This window comes from Blennius ocellaris (assembly GCF_963422515.1).
Source record: "Blennius ocellaris genome assembly, chromosome: 17".
Taxonomy (NCBI): Eukaryota; Metazoa; Chordata; class Actinopteri; order Blenniiformes; family Blenniidae; genus Blennius; species Blennius ocellaris.
Window position 1 is genome coordinate 2515198 of NC_137666.1, and position 24728 is coordinate 2539925.

At 44.2% G+C, this 24728-nt stretch overlaps 1 protein-coding gene across 3 annotated transcripts in view; it reads left to right on the forward strand.

Annotated features, from left to right (window-relative positions):
- Positions 1-24728, forward strand: part of daam2 (dishevelled associated activator of morphogenesis 2) — a 103756-nt gene that overhangs the window by 22647 nt on the left and 56381 nt on the right. For 2 of the 3 annotated variants that reach the window (XM_080512754.1, XM_080512756.1), the window contains exon 2: positions 17085-17402. In XM_080512754.1, coding sequence (XP_080368880.1) covers positions 17235-17402 — 168 coding nt within the window. In that variant the 5' untranslated portion in view covers positions 17085-17234. Of the gene's footprint in view, positions 1-2182; positions 2232-17084; positions 17403-24728 lie in introns of those variants that run through there. The other variant, XM_080512755.1, reaches the window with a different exon arrangement.

A 24728-nucleotide genomic window follows, 5' to 3' on the forward strand; every position in this document is an offset into this window, starting at 1 on the left:
GCCATTTGCCTCAATTACCAGGATGTGATGGATGATACAGGAGGAGCTGAAGTGCCTGGGCTTCGCCTACTCCTCAGGGCTTCCTCTGAGTTTCCTCCTTTGCGTTTGGGTATGAAGCCGGAGCTGGTATGAGAAAAGCTCACGGAGGGATGTGGAGGGATGGAGAGAAATAGGGAGGAGGGTAAGTGGACTTCATGGAGATGAGCTGGCTGCCTGAAAGCGGGGTTAATGGATGCATCCCCAGGGGTCTGTGAGGAATGCACTCAGGCATCACTGCCAGTGACTTTGTGTCATCTGTCTTTTGTCCCAAGAGAAAAATGACAAACGATTGTATACCTCTCTTTTCAGTAGTGCACCACTGTTTTCAATTTAAGTGTAAATGCCAAATGTTCTTAAAGAATGGGTGGTAGATTTTATATTTACATTGTGAACATGTATTTATAATAATACTCCAGTTTGGTGACATTTTTCATTTGTCTGTTCTGGACAATGGCCTGAGATTGGCAGGGCAACACATAGCAAAATAAAATATTTGTTTAAAAAATATTTTTTTTTTAAAATTAAATACATTGGTGTTTGTTTGGGGTTTGATGTGAAGACGTATCATATTTAAATGAATGTCGTGCAAATCAAGTTGTTTTTATTAAATACGTCACATTTCATTACAGACTATTTCTGTGACAAATTGGCTGGAGTCTCACAAATTCACCAAATGCTCTCAAGCTATTTATTTGGTTTATGTCAAGCTTTGTTATTAATCTTCTTGAGGCCTGAGAAAGAAACAATCAAACACAAGGGAATCTGTTGCAGCATAGTGAGATGTTCATCAGTCACTAAGATTTTGCCAAAATCTTGTTTATGTTGACACTGTATACTTGCTAATAATGCAAGCCTCAAGTCAATATTATATATAAACCTTTACTCTGATCAACATGCCATGTCTCTAGTTTTCCAAGTTCTGGGCTGAAGTATTAATCGGGTAATTTTCTTGGCGGAGTTTTCATGGTCCTGGACTGAGAGTGTTCTTGTGCTGACCGGTGCGATTGGGCGTCACGAGTCTGTGACGCTGACGTTTGCCCCAGGAGACGTCTCACATTATCACAGCGGAATACTTGAACTCCACTTCACAGAACCATCTATGGCACGACCCCCTTGCTGACCCCCTGCTGTGCGCCACCCCGCCCCCCATTCCAGCCGCACATTGCTTTTGGCTGAGCTCACCGTCTGAACTTGACCGGGCTGACAAACCTTTGCATCATCGAGCGGCCCGTCTCACCTTCTCCCCCCCCCCCCCCCCCCCGATCAGCACTGAATCGACGTCAGGAAAATCCTTTTTCCTGACCATGTGTGTCACAAGGATGGCTTTCTAATAGATTTCTCACTTGTTGTGTGTCAGCTCTGACAAGTTTTATCTATCAATGTGACAACACACCAGGAAATGGGGTTTCCTTTGGGCGTGTGGCCTGTAATATTGGTCTGTCTGCAATCTTTTTTTTCTTCAGGGTGGCGTCGGGATTGTTGGTAGGGGTACAGGAAGTACAGGCCGCCAAGGGTCATTTCCTTTTCATCTTGCACACACACACACACACACACACACACACACACACACACACACACACACACACACACACACACACACACACACACACACACACACACACACACACACACACACACACACACACACACACACACACACACACACGCTGTGCATGCATGCACTTATATTCCCGGTAAATCCATCACCACGTTGCTGACATCCACATGGATGCTGTCAGATGCTGGGGCTGGAATCCAGAAGGGGAGGAGGAAGGGGAGGGGAGACGAATGATCTGAAGTGAGGGAGGGATAGAGAGAGAGAGGGAGAGAGGGAGTCAGAGAACGCAAGTGAGGAAGGGCGGGGGGAGAGAGAGTGAGAGAGGGAGCGAGCGAGAGAGAGTGAGGACAATGTCAACAGCGCAGTCAGCTGAAATCCGGAGCTCAGCTCACAAGCTCAGAGAGAGGGGAGCAGACGGAACGCTGCAGCTTCAGTCAAACTCGGCAAAGGCATGGAAATCGGTCAAGAACAGGACAATCCAAAAGGCACCGAGACTCCTCTAATACCAGAGGATGCAGGATTGCATTGAGTTTTTCTTGTAACGTTGTTTTGTGGAGAGGATCTGGTTATCCCCCCCCCATTGCTAAGTGGAAACACGGGCAGTTCATCTCATAGTGAAGCCCACCTGAAGTAGGTAGGTAAGAGATACTTGGATATTAATACTTGTAACAAACCCAGAGTCATTGTTGGTAATCGTGACGCCGTAGTACGGGTCGCCGAGTAGGAGGCTGCACGCGACAGCCCATAAATGTGGAGGTTTAAACTCCTGACAGTGGCATCTGTTCTATAACGCTCCTCATCACTGCAGAGAACAACTTTTGTTACAATAATCAGTTCAAAGCGAAGCCAAAAAAAGCAAACTCGAGGATATAAATGACTCCTTTTCCTCTGGGATCAAGTTTCCACAGTTTGTGATGTTGTGATTGAAGGGAAGGGCAGTTTTTTTTTCTTCTTTTTACAGTACTTCTCTGCTGCTACAGAGGCTTTATAGGTCATAAACGGCAGCACAAGCTGGGTTGTGAAATGTGCACAGTTTTCATGTTTGAGGTCTTTCTTCAGAGGTGCTGACAGCATGTCTTGCTGTACCCCCCCCTGGGTATTACTGTGCTGTAGAGGCGGCACTTGTTAGAATACTGGTGGTGGTCTTGGGTGCAATATATGCTTTAATTTTTTTGCAAAATATTATGGGACTAAGGGGTTTATTTTTGCTTCAGTGGTAGACCTCATGCTTCAAATTGACAAGAGTTCAAAGAATTGTCGGGTGTTTCAGAAATTGAGAGAGGATGGAGAGGCAGTGTCGTGTGTAATGGTTAGTGGCCTATTTCAGGTTCAAGACGAGAGCTGATCACCCACGGGCATCAATCATACATGGTCTGCCCTTTGGTGCAAAGAACTGCCTTGGCAGCCGAGCATTCCATACGTCCTCCCCGGACAACCCAGTATGGAACTGGAGGCTTTTACATTTCCCTCAAGGGAAGCCAATACTCCTCAGTACCTTGGACCAACATAAACACCCTATCCTCAGCGCCCAGCTTCCTCACTCGAAGCCTCCTTCTCCCTTTGCCAGCTTTGGCTTTTTTGGGGTCAGGGGTGGTCGCTGAAGGCGTAAATCCTTCCTTTTCGTTTCAAGTGTGATGGAAGTTCATACATTGACAACCACAATTTCTGCCTGTGAAATTGATCCGAGTCTGACTGCTGATGGTTTACCCTTATTTGATTAGGATTTAGAAACCGTTGGAAAGCCAAATCCAGCAAAAAATAAAGTAGTGTCTGTTAAGTCACAAAAGTCACTTTTTGTCATTGAAAAAAACAAAACAAACTTGTGTTGTGACATCAATCATTCATCCTGCATGCAATTGGGTCTCGACATGGTAAATGGATCTTGCTTTTATAGCCTGTTTCAGCAGGTCTGAAGCGCTTTGCATTGCCCAATACACACTTGCCCACCAATATGACTGCTGCCATTAAGGGCATTCAACCTCCTTTGGGTTCAATGTCTTGCTCAAGGACACTCTGACTTATAGGCAGAGTCAGATGAGAGATTGAATCCCGAGAATGACGTACCAAACTTGATAATAAGACTTCTTAGGCTAGCTGCTGTGATGTTATAATTTGTGCGATACGCCTAATCTTTCCATTAACTTTTTTCACCTGCTGTTTTCAAGTTAGGGTTGCAGGGATTCCAGCTGTCGGTCAAAGAATGAACTAATTAATCACGGTTGGATTTGAAAGGAAAAGATTTCAAATGCATTGTACATTTTGAGGAGGTTTAACTGGAGTCTATACTTTTAGATTGCAGACACTGGAGATGAAAACATGCAAAACAAGCGTTTTCCTTGCAACATTCAAGCGGTTCATTTCTTCCGAATAGCCGTCATTTAAAGGTTGATAGACCAGAGGCAAAACTCATTTCTGCAGTCAAAGGGCCATGTGCATTTTCTTTGATGTCTTTGTGCTTTGTGAACAAGGTAGTATCCATTTCCACCACATTAAAAGCTTACTTTCCAGTCTGCTGGAAATCCTCCTGTGTTCACGTGCGCCAGGGGGCGAGCCGAGTGACATCGCTAAAACATTCAGCATGCTGGGAGGCCATTAACCAAAGTTGAGGACTCGCGCGTGACATATGCGCACGCCCTCCACCGTCAGCACTCTCAGGGCTTTTCATATTTTATCGACCATTACAGATGCATGAACTGCTCTCTCAGGATTACAGGAGAGAGAGAGAGAGTGAGAGAGAGAGAGAGCGAGGCAGTGTTGGTAAGTGTCGGGCGCCCTTTAATATGGCTACAGCCCCCGCTGCTGACTGGCAACTCGACGGCCCGCTCATTAGGATGGGGACGGAGCGGAAAAGAGATGAATTCCGTAAAGCTCCTTAAGTTCAACTATCTGATGTCCGGGATGGGATAATCTTTATGTTGTATTAACACTGGACTAGTTAAAGCATCAGAGCAAAAAAAAAAAAAAATTAATAGAGAGTCAGCTGTTTCTTTCTCTTCTTCACTGGAAGTCCCCACAGTAACTGCGTGTCAAATGGCACTATTGTATTTGTGCCAGTGACACACTTTCTGAGGCTTATGATGTGTAAGCATGTCTCCTCTGTTACAGTGGTTCAATACAGCACTACATTACTCCGGGCTATTTTAAAAAATGCTAGTCACTTCAGCGGGCCTTGGCTATTACTGTCCCAGAAGAGCATTCCAGACATTACCCAGAAGCCCACTGTCCTCTATGCTGCAGCTGCTGACCTCTCACCCAGCCATGATTAGTAGCTACGGACTGTGGTGCAAAAACACAGAGGGAGAGAATGAGGTTAAACAATGGCAAGGTGACAAAGGCACTTCTGGAGAACTGCTGACCATTGAGGGTTGTCATCAGCATAAGTGGAAAGTAATCGGTGGATAGTCGAGTGAAGAGCTAGTTGTGAAAATGAAACTAAACACACACAGAATTGCTGGCTTTCCTGAAGTATCGGTGTAAATGGAAGTAGCGCACCATGTTGATAGATGGTGCTCAGCTGCCAGAGGTGCTTCGAGAACATGGTGTCTCGAGAAGGGCCAGCATCCTTCGCCCTCCTCCTGAGAGTCATGGTAGCCAACTCCAAGGCTGTACACCGTGCCAGTTTTTCTCGCCCGCATATAATGACACGTCTTTAGTTAGACTGGGAGCTCGTGACTCCGGTGCGTTCCTCCAAGATAAAAATGAGAAAGCGATTTGACACGGCAGGATAGTGCTCTGGGGTTCGAGGGGGGGGGAAGGATGCCAAGTATTGGATTTCATTCCGAGCCCTGTTAATATGTGGGAATGCTGGGACCCCTGGAATGTGGCGTGGCTGACTTTCTTCTCATTCCCAATATTAATAGTGTCGTTATCCCAGTGATCCGGTCTATGTGATGAGCAGAGATGTGCCTGTTGGCCAAAGCGGAATTGGGTCAACAGCGTTTGTGATGTTTGTCCCCCCCCATCCCCACTTGATATGACCTCCCCCCTGAGCCAACATTAACATCTGTATTGTGAGAATCCTTTGCACACACTGGCTGACTGACTTTTTTGCTACGCACCATTTGGATGACCTTCGGAGTACAGATACTCGCGTCATAAACCGATCTCTGACCCTGTTATGGCTGTTTGACTGCACTCAATTGTCTGCATCTGCGCTCGGTCAAATTTCAGCTTTGTTCACGCAACTCGTGTCTGCGGCTTGTGGCTTCTATGAAGGGGGTTTAGCACGTTTATAACAATTTGCTTCAAACTGTAACTGTGGCCTGGTTGGTTGCTCAAAGTGTGACAGGGGCTACGGCGCAGTCTTGCGTTTATTCAGCTCAATCTCAAAATCACAGTTGTTACAACCTACGGGTAGTCAATGGGGGTCTCTGCCATTATGAATTTTCCTTACATCAGGAAATGGCTTTTTTTTTTTAATGAATCACACTAAATGAAAAAGCTATTAATGACATCCCTGGAGGTTTGGAAAAAAAATCCCACCCCCTCTCCTTTTTTTTCCAGTGGTTTAGTTGAGGCATTTCCTCTTAATGGTTGAGGTGGGTTACTGTGCCTCATGGCCTTGTTAAAACCAACTGTGCTTATGTTTGTTTTCAGTGAGGCTATAAGCCAATAAGACCTCTGAGAATTTCTGGCTGTAAAAGAGCTGCCAGTCGAAAAGAAACCCGCTATGTTGACTTCTTGTGTTTTCTTCATATTTTACAACTTCTTTTGAGTAAGTTATTTTATACCTTGCCGTTCAAACTTCCTCTTTCTCTTATACAAGCCCTTGAGGCAGCCCAAGCATTCAAGCCAACTTTGTTCTGCCATCTTTCCCAAAAAGAGAATTTCCCATCAGGTCCCACTGAACAGTTTATGTTGTGATACAAAAGTAACGTTGGGGTGATGAGGACCCGGGAATTTAATTTTGGACGTCCGGCACTATATTGATATCCGCTTGTAGTTAACAGCCAGTGCCAGTGATGGAGTAATTACACGAGCACAGCTATGCAAAGTATTCAGCAGCCATTGCCATTCATCTTCAGGCAAAGTTGATGTGTCTGTTACCCATGTTATCCTAAACAAAGGAAAAAATATCTCTGTCTTAAAGTGATTGAGTTTTCCTTTGAGAATGTCTGGAAAAAATTAACCGACACTATTAACCGCCAGCTATTAAAGTAATTAATAATAATTGTTGTGTGCAGTTAAGGAGGAGGTACTTTGGCTTTCCGGCCCTGTGTAATGCAAAAAGTCTGAACTCTATACTGAATAATGGCCAAATTAAACCGGCTGAACCTCTTCTCCTTCACATTGTTCTGTTGCTGTTGTCAGTGCTTGGGTCTTCCAGCAGATGACAAGAAACGTGAGTCACCCGTTGTGCTTTGAGGCCATTGTCATATCAATAGTATCATTTCACATCGAGGTTTCCCGCTGCATGTTTTTCGTGACCGACTCGCGCCGTCTCGCCCCAGACTGTCTCCTGGCGACGCTGTTTTGACGACCCAGCTTCCAGTCCAACAACTCAATAGGGTTTCAGATGTGTCACCCTCGGTGCGTCCGCGATCTGATTGCAGGGTTGACGGCAAGTGATTGAAGGAAAACCTAAGCAGAGGAATGAGGGTTGGGCTGAATGGGTAACAGGAATTGGAAGGAAAAAAAACAAATCAAGAGGATGAACGAAACCATACGTTTTACTTTTTGTACTGCAATTTCATAAAGTTGGATAAAACATTTTCCACTGCAAGATATCAACCCTCACGGAATCTGACCAGAAATCTGGACTAGGGATGCATGATATATTGGCTGTCATACGAAATTAGATGATTTAACCAATTAAAAAAAAATTGGTTATCGGTACATACCTAGTCTGGAAATTTGGTGATGCCGGCTGTGTCAATAGTGACGATGCAATGTCATAATGTCGCAATAACATTAGATAATTCAATGTGCAAGATGGTTTCTGCTAACACGGCTCTTTATTTTACTCCTTATTTTTTAGAATCCTATAAACATTTTCCATTTAGTTTCACCTCCATTGCATTCTGTCGGTGTGTTTGATGGTTCTTCTGGTGTTGCGTTGAGCGCACTGCCATTACTCTGGATTCACACTTTTTGGTGAAGTCTTGGGAGAAAAGCAGACTATCATATTACAGGACTTTAATAACTTTCCCGACAATGCAGTGTTCTGGGTTAAATGCACTCGGGGGTGTCATTGTGGTGATATTTTTACAACCGCAGAGTCTACGCAGCATCCAAAATATATAAATGAGTCCAAAATTAGCAGGAATGCCTCAGTTACCCACTCAACTGCAAGTCGAGATGAATAGTTCTGTTTCATGTCATCTTCTGTCAGACAGCGCTGGTGTTTTTGCTTCGGAGCAACACTGGCTGAAGATTTGAAGTTGCACAAGTCCTCTTGTTTAATTTCAGTCAGTTTTGGATGATTATTTTTTTTCTTTTTCTTTTTACAGAATCTGGTAAGCTTGCGCTCTCGTATAATCAAGACCTTGTATTTAATTTGTTTACCATGCCCATCAAACAGGCCAGGAATACTTTGAAGGCAGACTCTGCTGTCATGCCTAAAAATAACTGTTCCCTCGAAGAGCAGATGAACATGAACTGCGGCGCTCTATTCCAAGAGACCCGCCCCTCTCTGCACTGGCCTTTCCCCATCAGGCCCCTGCAAAGCAGTCCAAACCAAATCATCTGGCCCTTTGTCCAAGGTCCACATGAGAAGCCCCCCCGGTGGACAGACTCCCATGAGAGCGCTTGGCCCGCCGACGTGAAATCCCCAGCAGAATGCGTGCTTTTCAGAACGAGCGCAGGAATGCAGCGCATGCAAATGTGCCACGAAATAATGGCAGCTCCTCTACTGTCAGTTCTCCTCATTTGTCTTTGAAGGCTGCAACTCTCCGCTGCCCACGGAGACCCACACAGGGACTCGATGGGTGATGTCATACCCTCGGAATGCATGCGACAGCGTGTGGTGGACTCGCCTGTTTTGTGTCCCTAATGTCCGTCACATCCGTAATGTTTACATTATTTAAATGATGGGTAGGTCTTGTCTATTTGTCATGCCAGTTGACTTGGATCAGTCCAATATCATTATTTGTGTCCTTGAATCTGACCACCCAGGCTGATAAACCCGTGTAATTGAGGAAGTTATGCATGAATAACATGACTTTAATCTCTGCCATGAGAAAGGGCAGGCAGTTTTGTGTGTTTGTGCGTCTTTGTTGTGGTGTATTTTGCTATGCGGTAATTGATTAGCTCTACAGTGTGGCCCCATGGCGCTAACAGGGTAAGATGCATGAGTACATGGCCTCCCCGAGCCTGAAGCATGACTGTGGGTGGGCCACGTATCCGACCGGGTCCACGGGAGAGTGAGTTTCCAGTGTCCCAGGTGATTTGGCCCACATCCAGTGGGTTTTGGAGTTCAGGTGGGGGTAGGGGGGTAGATCCATTAGTCATCGGGCCGACAGGCAGACAGTAGAAAAGGGATTGCAGGGCATTTAGGAGAGGGCATGTCTGGGGCAACAACAACCAAAGAGTGGCACTGCTCCAGCCTGTTCAGGCGAGTGAATAACTATTTCATGTCAAATTAATGAGTGCATGGTTCAGTTCCACATCTCAAGTAAACATGCAAATAAGACTAAACACTTTTTGCACTTTAGATTTTTTTTTATTTATTCTTTTAAGATTGAAACAAAGGCATAAAAAGCACAAACACTTCATCAACCTACCTCAACGTTTCTGATATGAAGCATGATGCAAACACTTGATGGCACCTTTGTGAATATTTTTTTTTCCAAACACATAACCACAATACTGTAATAACCACTGGTTGTGCATAAAATATCACAATTTCATTGGAATTATAATATCAACTTGCATGAATCATCGAACAGTTTCCATGATCGGCAAATTAGGAATGAAAGACTTTTAAAAAGTGATATAAATCATGATTAATTCGCAAAAATGGTGTGGTTAGACCAGTATATATGAGATTGAATGTCCTTATTTCAATGAGTTGCCATAAATCAAATTATTATAGGGCTGTTTCAGTAGATAAAAGCTTTTAGATGGGTGCTCGTAATGATATGGCTGATTTAACTGTGATTATTCTCGGAAGTGCTCTCATTCTGATTTTTCTGAAAAGGGAAAATTAACCCTTTATTCAGCAATTCATAACATTTTGTTCCGTTTCTTCCACACTAACTGATGCTTTCGGTTCAAATCCCAGAAGACAGTTGTGAAATTGATGCCGCTTGTGCTCAATCACTCCCGAGTCCCACTTGATGCAATAGATCAATGCTTTTCTTTTTCAAACATGATCCAATATCAAGAGTTTGTCAAGAGAGAGATTATATTCAATCACAGTATCCATACAACTAGCAGCTATAGACACATCAGGAGTTCAACAAACCTCTGAATCCGATACACTTCCATTAGACATGCATTTCATCTCCAACAGACACGTTTTTAAGCTATAAGTCATGAAATATGTGAAGTTTTGGTCAGTTTGTACTTACTCCAACAGGTTTGCTTAAAGATAGATGTTACATAACGATTTCCTTTGTTTTAATTCTATATATTTCAAAAGCATATGGTATAATTTGATGCTTGAAACCCTCCTACAAATGTATTTTCTTCCATGTAAGTTGTGTATATTACACACCACTTGGTGTTGCAGCACGGTAGAAGCCAGCCGTGTGTTGTGCCTTCCAGCAACGTTCGGCGAGCTATAATTAAAAGTGTGACGACATCAAATGAAGCTGAATTCTAATTAAATTCCAACCTTTGCCCAAAAATGATGGCAGTTGGTTGATTCAACCTCTTGGATCGGGCATCTTGTTCCTGCCTGTGCCAACGTGGCACCACTGGTCTATCTTCGATGCTGGGTACTTACGTAATCCCACCATGTGCCATCCTCCTCCTCCTCCTCCTCCTCCTCCTCCTCCTCCTCCTCCTCCTCCTCCTCCTCCTCCTCCTCCTCCTCCTCCTCCTCCTCCTCCTCCTCTACGATCCAGCACCCTGGAGGAATGGTCCTCATTTGTGGCACCCAGAAACAATGTGTGCGCAGAAATTGTGCTTCTGATCTTTTATTCAGTGCCTCTTTAAAATCTCTCTTTTTTTTCCTTCCTTTCTTCTCGCCCATTTTACTTGTTGTTTGTCTCCACCAGTTTTATTGGCGCGTCTCGCCTTCCTGCAGCTACATTTTGTCAGCTGTGATTTCAAGGATTCGTGATCTTTTCCACCTTTTTTGTGCATGTCGAGGGAAGGCGGCAGGTGTGCCGTTATGCTATAAAGGCAGAGAAGGAGGTGCAAGGATGGATTTCTATCAGATTTAGTTTTAAGAAGCCATCTGTGGAAATGTTTTTTTTTTTTTGGGGGGGGGGGGGAATCAGGCTTGCACAGATGTGTGAAAAACTGATCTCTGTATGGATATACACTGTTTCTTGCATGCACACAGTTACACTGTACCAGCAGCAGCTCGTCTCTCCTCGCTGCCAGTCCCTCCTCCTCCTCCTCCTCCTCCTCCTCCTCCTCCTCCTCCTCCACTGACCTACTTCCCGGCGCAAGGGATGAGGCGATGAGGCAGCGGGCTGAATGAGAAGTGGCAGCAGTATCTCCTTTTATCCCAGTCTCCCTGCTCACTCTCCTTCTCATCTCTCTCGCGGTTCAGCTCCTCTCCAAACCCTTCAAACTCACTGAGCGGGTTCCCCTCCCCTCTCTTCTCCTCTCCTCTCCTCTCCTCTCTTCTCCTCTCCTCTTCAGGGGCTCTCGCCTCACGTATGCAAACTAATGCAAACAGCGTTTGCACTTGCGTCGGAAACCTTGAGAAGTTCCAAACATGCGAGCACGCAACCGAAACACGTCGTGCACGCACAAGCCCGGCACGTCGTTCAGCGAAGCGGCAGAGTCGTGCCTTTTTTCCCCCAATTTCCTCAAGCAAAGGAGCGCAGAACTTCACGTACGTCAGGACGAGCAGTTAAAAGTGACTAATCTCTGTGCGCCTCTTCCAGATGGTTTTAATTAGCGGTAGCCTATGGAGGCAGTGCAGGCTGTGACTCTCCCTGTGATAGCTTCCCTTTTAATGCAGCCGTCTGTTTCCCAGGATGAGCGGAGTGTGTGTGTGTGTGTGTGTGTGTGTTTGTGCAAGTAGTGAGTGTCGAATGTATGGCATCTCACACAGACGCGAGAAAGACGCTAAAAGTTTTGACTTTCGATCGAGAGCAAACCTAATCTGAGAATCTACAAGGACGCAGACATTAGACCAATAATGTTTCCCTCTGGGAGCTTTGTAGATTTTATAGTTTTTCAACTGTCATGTCCGTGTTAAGAAGCTGTTGTTTGGCTTTTAGGTTGGAGTATTGTTGAATATATATCTGAAGTAGTGATGCAACTTTGTGTAAACAGGGTATTTAAGGTTTTCTCATTTACATGTTTTCGTCATCATTATCTATATTAGATATTAACAAAAAACAAATAGATTTACCGGTCTCTGACATTAAAGTGCTTACAAGCTATTTCTTGCCTAACAATTATTAGAGGAAATGGAACACAAAGCAGCAGCAGGAGTTTATTTTGGATTGGACTGAAATTGAACACGCATAAAGAGATGCTACAAATGTACTTGTTTAAGCTGGGACACAACTTGTCTTTAGAATTTGGCCTAATCTAATCCAGCCAAATAGCCAGTAAGTCCTCAAACAATCAAATATATCTGTGTGTAATCCGCTACTAATTTTTATGCTTGTATATATTTATTCAAGGCCTTTTTGTTATTTTTGAAGATGTAGTACCTTAATTCAGGTAAGAAATTGAAGGTTTCATGATATACAGTCACAAATCTTTAAGTCACTTCTTTGTTAGCCTGACATAAGTTTTTCTGTCGCCACAGCCAGCATGTGGATGTAGCCTGGGGGAAGGTTTAGAAGCCCAAAAGAAAAACACAAAATAGAATCTGTCCCCTGTTAAACCAGGCTAGCTTTGTCCAGACTCCGGCGTCACACATCCCCTTCATTTATAAAACGTCTCTCAGAGCAGAGGACAAATTGAGGGGGACCGAAGAGTGGAAAGATGGGGATTAAAGATGGAAGAAGCGGATAGTGGAAAGTGGCCAGAAAGAAATGACAGATGTTACTGTCAGCGGGGGTGGGGGGTTGGGGGTGGGGGGGGTTGAAGGGAAATGTCATCCCATTCAAGCTGAGAGTCGGGGATAATGGAAGATGACAGGAGAGGGAGGAGAGAGTGAAGAAGTGAGGAGCCGGGGCATAAGAAAGACTCTCGGGTCACATATGGCCGCGGACATGGTCAATTTGGATTGTTTGTGGTGTCTCGTCCACGCCGACATGCATAAAGGTCACGTACATAATCCAGCCTTTGCTTCCCTGTACTCTCCACCATGCAGGGTTCGACTGTGTGTATAATAAGTGTGTGTGTTTGGATTCCTTGGCCTACTTACCCAGGACAGAGCCTGGAAGCAGGCCAGCAGAAGTGGTGTTGAGTGAGGACCGGCCGCACGTGGGGCTCAGTGGGAGAGCGCAGAAAGAAACCAACACACACACACACACACACACAGATACTGGACAGGAGGCTCAGGTCATGTATTTTGCAGAATGGCTTTAAAACCCCCGCGGAGAGGCCTCTTTTCCATTAGGCTCCACCAGCTGTCCACTGCAACAATAACTAACTCAACACCGTAAAGATTTGGCAAGCAGCTCTCACTCATATCTCACCGCAATAAAAACGATGAAAACATGTTAATAGAGCAAAGCAGAGGCTTTTCAAGTGTAAATGTATGGGGTGCAGGGGTGAAATGCAGTGATTTACCTTCCTGAAGTGGGCTTTTTAAAATTCTGTCATCTCACTGTTTATGAGTGAAGCTCTGTTTTACTACTGGCTGAATTCTCATCTGTGTAGTGGATTGCATGCGGATGTGCTCACTGTCTGTGCAGCGTACTAACAGTACAACAGGCAGCTTTTCCCAACATTGAACTGTTTGCTTTTGGCAAATCGTAAATATTGAGGCAGTGATGATGAATGGAGTTTGCCCATCTAAAACATATTCGCCAATTTTGAAGATTCTGATTCTTGAATGCACCGAAAGCCATGTGTCCATAATCTTTTCGCGATTTTCTAGCATATACAAAGCCTCACGAAACAATAGGGAGAACTGGAGTGGAACACATGCTTGTAACATTTGTAAAAAAAACAGATTAGACAGAGCTTTGGTGAGATCATCTGAATATTGCAGAACCTTTCAACAGAACCATATCTTTGCAAACTTGGCAATGCATTGCTGCAGATCCAGTCAATATATAACGATTAAATCTGTCCTCAAACAATCGTCACTTGCACGGATTCATCGTTGCACTTTCTTAAGTCCAATCAGGCCTTTTCTATGTGTTTCCAACACACAATACATTCCTTTATCGAGCCAAAGCCGAAATCCAGGCTTTGTGTCAGACTCTGATCAGCCTGATCGATTGCCAGTAATCATCAGTGTCCTTGGAAGCAAAAAATGTTCTTTTAATGTTGTGAAGACAAAAACTTCGCGGTCATGTCATGGAATCGGAGATACCAGCCCCCCCCCATTGGCCTAGTTGTAGAAGGGGGCATCCAGGGATTGTCACCCCAGCTATCAAAACACTCGCCTATGCAGTATCAAATGGCTCTCGCACATACACAAGATGCCACGCTTGCTCTAAATGGGACTCGGGGCAATGATGCAACGACAATGAAACAAGGACCTACATTTGTAGGTGAGAAGCCCATCGATGGTCACGCATGCTTGGCAAACCAAAGAAGAACTTTGAAGCCGCCCGCAGTGCATCGGTTGCCGTTGCACGTGCCTGGCGAATTCAAGGAGGCGGAAAAAGCCGATGAGCAAAAAGAGGAAAGGGCAAAATGGAAATCTGGTGTTTTTTTTCTCCCTCTTTTTTCTTTTTTTTTTTTCGCCGTCGCCTCCTTTAAGCGCCTGTCGAGGGCTCGGCGCGTTCATAAAGAATTTACCATGCAGCTAATTTTAGCCCGCGCAGCCAGAACTCCTCCACTGAACCCGTGTGTGCGTGGGCGATGGCGCAGATTCACCCTGTCCTCCTCGATGTGGCAGATTGTGGCTTCATGTGGAAACTGAAGTCATAAAGTTTCACTTGCTTCACTAAACACGTGGGCCCGTTCCTCGATGCTTGTTAGCTTATGTACAAATATTGGTAAGGACCACGTCTGGTCCTGGATCTGACTTCCTTTTGGAAGCTGTGAAAACATTTCTTTTTTTTTTAATTGTATTTCACATGAACAAGCTCTCAAATTGATTTCTCGGTCAAGCATTTTGCCTGAATTTGCATGTCCGGGGGTATTGCATAACAGAGTGTAGGCCCATTCATTCACAAATGCTGTTAACTGTCGTATAAAAAGGAGAAGGAGCAACTGTTGTGCCTGTATGCTCGAATTAAAGCATGTGACGAGATACAATTTAGTGTAAAGAGTATATTATTCATAGAATGTAGACCACCCATGCTCTATTCATATCATTGAGGAAATCCTTCAGGACGTATCGTCCCGTTTGGGCTCGTGTTGTGGTGGGTGCCATTCACTACTGTCTTACACACAGCGAGGGAGGGAATTACTGAGGCATAAACAACACACACACACACACATTTTTGCATTCACCATTGTAGCTCAGTAACAAGAGGTTTCTTTATCAGGGTACAAGAACAACAAATGTCAAGACCGAGATGCAGTGGCAGCTCCTTCCTCTCACAAGAAAGTGAGGATCAAATTTTTCCATTTTGTTTCGAAAGGGTAGGATTTTTTTGTTGCAAAAAAATAAGATGCCAGTATTTAACCTGATATAAATATAAACGTGACCAGATTTGTGACTGAAATCTGGTGTTTTGTAGCTTTTCATTACAGCACTGAGGTTTAAAAAAAAAAAAAGTGAAAACTCTTCTGCTGGAGTAATTATAATTTAGTTTGGCAAAAACAGACAGAACACCTATATACAGGGAGGGTTAACTATGAGTAGGATGGGTTAAATGCTGAGAAGAAATTTCCCCAAGGGGATTAATAAAGTGGTCTCGCCTCGTGAAAATTGGGTTTTGAGTGCAGGTTTGCATGCGCTCCCTGTGCGTGCGTCGGTTTTCTATAGGCATTTGTGGTTGACTGCTGACTCTCAGGCCCTTTTTTCACTCCATATACGATCGTGTAAATGCATAGTTTTTGCATTTTTTGTTCGTTTCACGACTTTCACCGTTGGACCATTCGCGAGTGCTATTGTTTATGTAATGAAACCACACATCCGCACAGAGAACAATACGCTATAAACATTAACAATGGCGAGTACGCGGACATTCGTTTGGACGGACAACAGAGCGGGATTGCTATTCCATGTGACTCGCAACGATAAAACTACCAAGTCGGAGAAGAATATGGACTGTGCGTCATGACACTCTGGAGGAAAACGTTGTTTTTGTTTATCTATTGAAATTAAGGTGTTCGTGCTCTGTGTCCAGGGTTTATCCTGCTGCAATCCACAACTTTGAATTGAATTAGGCATTATAAAAGATGAATGTTGGTGAAGTGGCTTTAATGACATTTCAATTGTATTCGTCATATTAAGACGAAAGGCAGAATATGTCATTCGATGGATGGGCGTGTCCTCCCTTCCTCCCAGCAAACCCCACATTGCACAAACCCGAGTTAGGAAATGCGTCAACAACACCGAGTCGAAGTCACTTTCTTTTTTACTCTGGTCACAGTGAAGTTGTAGTTTTTCCTCATTAAAAGGAGAGAGAGAGGCACATGATCTGTTTCGAGTCTGCGTCGGGTTGTGGCTTAAGTCTCCATAAAAACTGAGGAATTCAACACTAAGCTAAATTTAGAGCTGAGTCAGTGGAGCAACTGTTGTGTCTGCTTTTCATTCATGTTCTTCATTACATTTGAAAAAAAAAAAATAATCTTTTTATTGAGCTGCTGAAATTTCTTCCGGTCATTTGCTCCACAAAGTGGACTGTTTATTAATAAACATGCCTCCAGTGTAAAAGCACTGAATTTACAAATGGGAAACAGATTCAGAAAAAGGCATACATGGGGGGAAAAAAACAAATTAAGGAAAGACAATCTAATACACTGACACTCTGAATGCCACATGTTCCTTTTGAAGATTGGAAGCAATAAAATCATCTGAAACCAGAGCAAGTTTGACTCATTGTTTTTGTTGATGCAGTTTCCATCAGTCTTTTATTTGTTTCCCTCTGTGCACACACAATCCTATATCCATCCCAAACAAAGTGTGCGGATGGTGTAGCACAGTGGAGCTGAACCGCAGTGCTGAACGGATCTATTTAAATGTGAATGGAATGAATTATTGATCGCATGTGAAAATGTGCATTATGACATCAAGCACGCTTGTCTGAATGTATTTAACGTAACCGAGAATCGGCTGTCCCAGACCGACTGTATCCATAAATAATCTTTCTTGTCGTTTTTTTTTTTTTTTCAGATCATGCCCCGTAGATAGCAGCCTCGTCCTCCTCTCCACTCCCCCTCCCTGCCCCTCGGCCCCCTCCTCCTCCTCCTCCTCCTCCTCCTCCTCCTCCTCCTCCTACTTTCACCTTCCTCACCGTTGCCACCTGCGTCGCCACGGGCCAGCATGCCCCCCAGGAAGAGGACGCGGCCGGGCCTGGGCTTCCTGTGCTGCTTCGGCAGCAGCGAGCCACCGGAGATCAACCTGAAGGACAGCGTGCCGCTGCAGCTCCTGGAGTTCAGCGCCCCCATGCCGCCTGCGGAGGAGCTGCACGCACGCTTTTCCGAACTGGTGGTGAGTAAAAAACATAGTCGTTGAATATATAGAAATGACTTTATAAATGCTTAGCTTCCCATGACAAGTGCCCCAATGGAGAAGGCGTTAAACCTCATTCATAACAAAGCTGCATAAAGACAATAAAATAAAAATAATAATCTTGTGGGTAAACTTTGAAAATAAAAAGCAATATCTGTCACAAAATTTACAGTTAGCTAGTTTTCCCCAATTTTCCACTCACTGCCAGTAATGGTGCCGGATGATGATATATCAGCAAATGAGTAGAGAGCATTGCGAAAATCATGCTCTGTAATCTTTTTGGCAACAGTTTAATGTCTCACTACACCACCTTGTGGCATAAATTGGTATTACAACACGGAACAAAGCGGGTCTATTTCCCGACTTGGATATAATCATACTTAGTGGAGTGTTTGTATATCAGGAAATGGATTGGAAACAAACTGGATGGTTGAACCGTGTCCAGACGATTCAGCTGGATATCGGCTCGGATAAATTCAACTCTTCATAAATGTAGAAATTTGAATGAGGGAAAATTGATGGACTTCACATTCCTCTGTCCCAGTATGAGAGCTATGGCAGTCGAAATAATCATCCATCATCCTGCAAAAATAACCATGTGCCTTCATGTGGCGCGCAATGCATGACTCAGTCTTACAGGACGAGTCCCATGTGGGATAATTGGCACAATAATCATTTTCAGGATGCTGAGCACATACAGAGAAAGTGGCTGGTGCAATCTGCGTATCAACACACTTTTTATTCCAGCTTTCCTTTACTTCGCTTGTTTGCCCGAACAAACGGGATGAAATACAGGCTTTGAGAGGGTTGAGGTTTGCGGAAGGCGCCTCCATTGTTGGGGTTTTGTCCCAAAGCCCCTTCCATCAATCCCTCCCATCTATAAATTCCGGAGCTCATCTTTTGCAGTGTTTGCCAGTCCCCCGCTTCTCTGCACAGATCGCACTCTGTTTGGCAGAGCTTGCCGGCCTGTACCGGCGCCAGAATGGGATTGCTGTGCTGACATGTGCCCGTGGTGTGGAGAGGGATCAGGGCACAGCTGTCAAGAGTGGATGAGTTCCCTGTGGGTCTCAGCTGCCACGCAAAACGCTGGAGGAATCGGCCCTTGTTTCTGTTTCTTTGTTTTGGTTTCTGTGCTTGTCTGGCTTCACGACTGCTTCTGGCACTGTTGAGACTCCGCTGCCTGCAGTATATATATCACACCGCTGTCACATTCGGTCCTGGAGATTAAATAAAATCCCATTCGTGATGGGAAATCTTTCACTGTTATCAATGCAGATGTTTTCCCAGTAGTGATTCTTCCATGTTTCCAGCTACCAGACCCAAAACAACCCTCTAACTTGACGCTCGGGCTCCTTTTGTAATCACTGCTGATAGCCAAGCCAATTAACTCTTAGTGATTGGAGAAAATTTAAGGTTACAATTGCGGGCAATCAAGACACTGATTGCATCAATCAGATCACTTGGTGCTTTACATATCCTACAAACAAGGAAACAACTGGAGATCAGTGTTGCTGAGGGTAAAATAAAAAAACAACAACATGTCTTTCATATGGGAGCGCTTAGCCAAATCACGCTACTCCTCGGGATTCAGAGGACGAAATTACCCACAACTTATTTTGGGGTTAAATATCTACCGTTGAGGTATAGGCTGGAGTGAAACAAGATTTTGGATTAACATTTCTTCTGTCACTTTTTCTTGCATGCTATGAAATAGAATAGGCATATTTGAAGTGTATTTCTATAATGTGAATGAAAGCGACGACTCGAAAGATTAAAATAAGAGTAGGTTGCAGAATCACTTTTTGGCATCAAAAGCAATTAAAAACACATGTAATTTTTTTGTAATTTATATTGTGGTCCAAAGAATGTATGAGCCAAATCACAACTGCCAATTACATTTGCGAACATCTGTTTTTGCACAAAACTTTGATTAAAGCAACCTATTATGTCTCTAATCTAATTTTAGTACAGAACATCATCATCACATATACATCTTTGAGCATTGCCTTTTCTTTTTCTTTTTTTAACATAAAATATCCAACATCCAGGAATTAACGTAGCAAGAGTTTTACAACTCGGACAATGTCTTCTTCTGCAAATCATTGGTGGTATTGTAACCTGTCATCTGCCATTTGTCCAACTGAGAAAAGTCAGAAAGACGGGAAGCGATCCAGGCGGTGCTCCTATTATATTGGACAGCAAGTTAACAAGTGATCTAACTGATGGGTGACTTGGGTCTGTGCAGACAAATTGTACCATAAACTGTCACTCAATGTAATATGGCAATATTAGTTTGGTTTGATTTCTCCCCCCCTAAAATGTTTAGTTTCTTAAGTTTAGTGTTAAATTCCTTAAGGTTTTTTGATATATTTCGATTTTCTTATAACGGCTTTGATATTGAACTTTTCCTGGTGAGCATTTCACACTTCCATGGTATTTTATTTGTAATTCCACTAAAGCATTTTCTGGTTATTACATCACTTCCAGAAGGTTTTGCGCTTGTTTAGTGCTCTGGTTCGTCTCTACTATTCTTCAAGTGGAGAAAATTTCTTTTATAGAAAGTATTTAAGGGGGGGGGGGGGGATAGATGTTCCAGATAGATGATAAATCAAACGATGCAAGTTTGATCCATGTCTGCTTTTGTTGGACAAAATGATTCTACCTAACGATGGATTGTGGTATCCAAGTTCTTCACATCTGTTTTATTGAACCCCGCCGCCAACATGCTGACACAGATTTCACCCGTCGTCCAAAAAAATCTCCACAATCAGACCTCAAGGAGTCGCAGAGCCTGGACTCAGGGCTTGTAACTCAAGCAGAGTGCTGATGTAGAGGAGCAAAGAGCTGTGCTTTGGCAGTGGGGGGGGGGGGTCTAGACAAAAAGAGAATACCATAACATTGCGTGTTTCTGTGGCAACGGGAGGCAGAGATTTTTTTGTTGTGAAAGCCTTTGCTGAGAAGGAGAAAGCGAGTCGGCGGATATTCTGGAGTGGGAGCGACGGATCTGGGCCAAACGAAGGCGTAAACCAACTCCATGCGCCTTCACATCCATAATGGGGTCTTCCGCTGTGTCGGCAGACTGCACAGTGCAGACTCATCTTGAACTGTGGGGAAGTTGAAAGAAAAAGAAATATTCAATGCTAAGCTGCAGCTCGCTTGGTAGAATTTCAACCAAACTCAGAGGACCGTTGAAGCGGAATTTACCCAAATAGATATCTGCTCACGTTTTTCGTTCGCTACCCAACCAACGTGTGACTTCTGTCGTTGCGTTGCACATTCCCCCCTTACAGTTACCAGTATGATCATGTTTGTTGCATTCAGTTGACAGTAAGACTCAGGCACCAGAAATACTCGGTGTGGTTGACAAAAAAAAAATCCCGATTCAGCTTAAAACAATTACATCTGCGGCTTCTGTCTCATCATTGGACTGGAAACCCAACTCTTTTTGAATGAAAGAGTTGTTTATATCCAATTCAGTCACCACAACCTCATCCGAATACAATCTTGTTTGGCTAATTTGCGACGTCCATAAACGTAATTTTTTTTCGATGTTGGAAGTCGCATCTATATTCGAGTTGTTTTCGTAGCTTGAACGGTCGACCTGCATGGTTGTTTTTCCACCTGACGACGCTGTCTAAGTCTGGTCGTCCATCTTGCCTTGATCCCCAGAATCAAACTCGCAAATTTCATGAAAAATACAGGTGCAAGGGGTTAGTCGTAAAGTAGAGGAGACATGTGTCGCCCGGTCTGTTGTTCACAGGATGATAGTGCTTCTAAAGCATGTGTGGGATTCGGCTTTTGTTCCCTCGTGTAAACGCTCGGCTCTCCTGAAGTCTGAAGAGTAAACCTGCTCCGAGGTCACATCAGGTCTTTCTTATGAGAAACTCTCGGTGCCAAAAAAATGAACTCAACAAATCCCTGCAAAAGGATCCGGGAGCATCAGAGCTGCAGAGGTGTACCAAGGACAAATGAGAACTTTACCATTGTTTATCTCGACAATTTTTCGCTCAAAATATTCAATCGTCAAATGCAAAATCGCTTTTACAATCATTTTCTCCCTAAGTATTCATGTAGGCGGGTGCAGTTCTCAGTTTTGACAGTTTCGTAAACCGAACTGAAGCATTTGTTTCCACAAAGTGTCTGGATGTTTGGGAGCGGCGCAGGTTAGCGTCGACATGCTTCACAACATAACGACGAGTGTTTACGACGCAAAGGTCAACATATGCTCACAATATGTCGACACGTGGGATGAGGTTGAGATTCATCGCACCACTGATTCCCCCTCGGGCGTCCATGTACACCTTTTGTTATGTAGAATCGAGGACTGCCAAGTTCGGCATCTGCATGGCATCGCTCTATGTGCAAGGTTGTAAATAGTTGCTGTGTTAATCTGGCAATATTTCACAAAACAGAAAAAATAACAACTCTTTTGTCTCGGGCATCTCATGATGTTTGCCTCCAGAGTGTAATGACTGCCAGTCTTGCTCGTTTTATAGTCGAGAGTCTCTCGTAATAGCAATCCAACTTGGTCGTCTAAACTTAAGTGCAATTATGTAGAGAAGGTCTGTTGTTACAGAATGCTATACCTCTCCTGACTGAACTCAGACCTCTGCAACAACCATCAAAACCTTTTTTTTTTTTTTACACAATAATTTGGTTTTTCAAAGATGTGAAAGTTGGCAGTGATGTAGCACGCGTGAAATGTTTATATTTTCGTAGTACTTTGACATTATTATAAAGTCCTTCAGTTGGGATGCCACCTTCTGTATATGTGCCAATTGGGTGCAGCTGAATTAATTCCACCGGGTCAACATCTGGCAAATACAGTACCAGCAAACTAGAATCAGATTAGCGGGTGCTCTCCGCTCTGTGTGCCGGCCTCAGTCCTCCTTTCTTAGGCTTGTATTTTGGGACATTTTTAATCCAGCCACACCGAGTCGTGGTCCAGCTGTCCATTGTCCGTCACTGCCTGTGGGCACGGCGGCCTTTCACGTTGTCCACTCCGCACGAGTCCCAATCACTGGTTTTTAGTGGCACATAAATTTTGTTCTTGACGCAGCAATGGTAAAATTAGCCTTCCTGGTTTGAAGCCTCGACTGGTATTTCCCGGAGAAGAAAAAAAAACCTGACTCGTTAAATCATAAATCCTCCCTTAATGTTCCCTCCAGTGTGACTGTCGAGGCCGGACGCAAATCTAAAATGTGTTGCGTAACGAGACGGGTGGAAATATTCTCCTCCCTCTGGGTCATTGGGAGTGAGTTTCCTTCCCAGTGAACGCCCTGGGATGCATCCCTTTTTTCCTCGTCTTCCTCTCCTCACAGTTTTCGAGCTACCGGTCCACTATCCACACCGCCGTCCGACCTTTGTCGGAAAGCCAGTCCTTGCTGTCCTGAATCAGCCGTTTGGTGAAAGTGACCTCGTTCTGGATTAGGGGAGAGCCTGGAGGTTAGCAAAGAGCTGCCGTGAGTCATCAAACGTTGGACGCAGTGACTCATCTTAATGCTGCTAATTGGAGCAACTACGTCGCGGTTTGCAAAGATGAAGCAGCGGCTCCATACTGGCTCTCTTCATATCTCGAGATGAAAGTCTTTGACCCTTTCTTGGTTGTGGTGAATGACTCAGAGCTGGCCCTTTTCCTCAAAGAAAGAAAACTTCAGGAATTCTACCAAGACTGTAAAAGGCAAACTTAGATTTACTCCACTCTCTTTGTGGTGACTTTCCATTGATGCCCTAATCTTTACCTTTACAACTTGTTACTGTACACCTAAAGCCTGAACTCCCATGTAGCTTTATTAACCAGACTGAGGTGCTAAATTATGGAGACACACACACACACACACACACACACGCACACACACACACCTCATTGACTTGTGTTTGGGCCAATAATGGCAGCTACAGCTTCCCGTGGGTCCCCTCGAGGCCTCATATGACTTCCTGCCATCTTGCCTGTCTTTCCTCTGACTTCCTGTCATTCTGAGAGACCGCTGCAGCAAACGCAGGCGGAGCTTGTCACAACAAAGTTGATGAGTACACTAGATTCAATGAAAGAAATGTCCTTACATAAAACAGTTTTGTTTTATTTAGAACAATAAATAGCAGAATTGACTAAAAATGCTGTTATTAAAACACGCAACGTGTAAAGTGACAAGTCACAATCCTTAGTGGTGCTTTAACACGAAACCAAAGAGTTTTCGATGCTTGACAAAAAAGTAAGACAATAGTTTGCTGCCATAGATGATCTGAATTCTTTCTGGGGTCATAGACGAATCAAACCAGACCATTGGAACTGCAGTTTATCAGTTTGTTAATGGAATGAAAAAAAAAAAAAAAAGTGCAGTGATGTTGTGGGGCTGCTTTACTGCCTCTGGTACCGGAGGCATTGGATTTATCAAAATAAATGATGAAATCTTAAGACCAGTGTTGGGAGAGATTGGAGCTCAACCAAGCCGACTCTGGGCAAGTGGCACAGTACATCATGGACAGAGAGAGAAATGTGGCAGTGAGACAAGTTTGAGGTCTTGTCTTTCAGAAGGACAATGAGCCAAAGCACATATCCATTAGCACAAAATTGTTGGTGGGAAATGAAAAACCAGCCATTGCCCCTGACCATAATCCAGCTGAGAAACCTTTGGAGAGTTGGAATCCACCGTCGGCGAGAGGTTGGCGAAATCAGAAGAAGTATTGGCAGTCACAGGTGTAAGACACAAAAACATTAAGGCTGCTCAAACAAACGATTAGTAATCCCACAACTTTGAATCTCGTGAGGTAAAGACATGTCATGTTTGCTCTGGAAATGTCGAATCATAGACTTATATGGGAGAGGATGCCATCCTTGGCCGCATTTCCCATTCAGGTGGGACCTCACACTGAGTCAACGAGTTGCCAGAAAGACGCAACAACGTCCACTCTTATGTCACACATACTCACTTGCTGAACCCGCATTCTTCTCATATGGCTCACTTCACATGAGCTTACTTAGCTGCCTCTTCCATCGTCCGACATTGCACGGGCCTCGTTCCTCTCACGTCCATGCTCTCCACCTCCACTCGTGTGTCTCCATGCGATTCAATAATCATCTCTCGGACACGATGCGTAATGTAAACAGCTGCAGGATTTTAATGTTTTCCCACGCCGCTGGGACTTCAGTCCCCCTTTTCATCAGGACTCATCCCACTGCCCTCCTCTGCACTCTTTCCATATGGTGGAGATAAATATTTAAAGTCCCTTGCCGGCATGTTGGTGTCATATGACTCCTGTTATATCACAGGAATGGATTTATGTGGCCACATAAGCCACGATTGG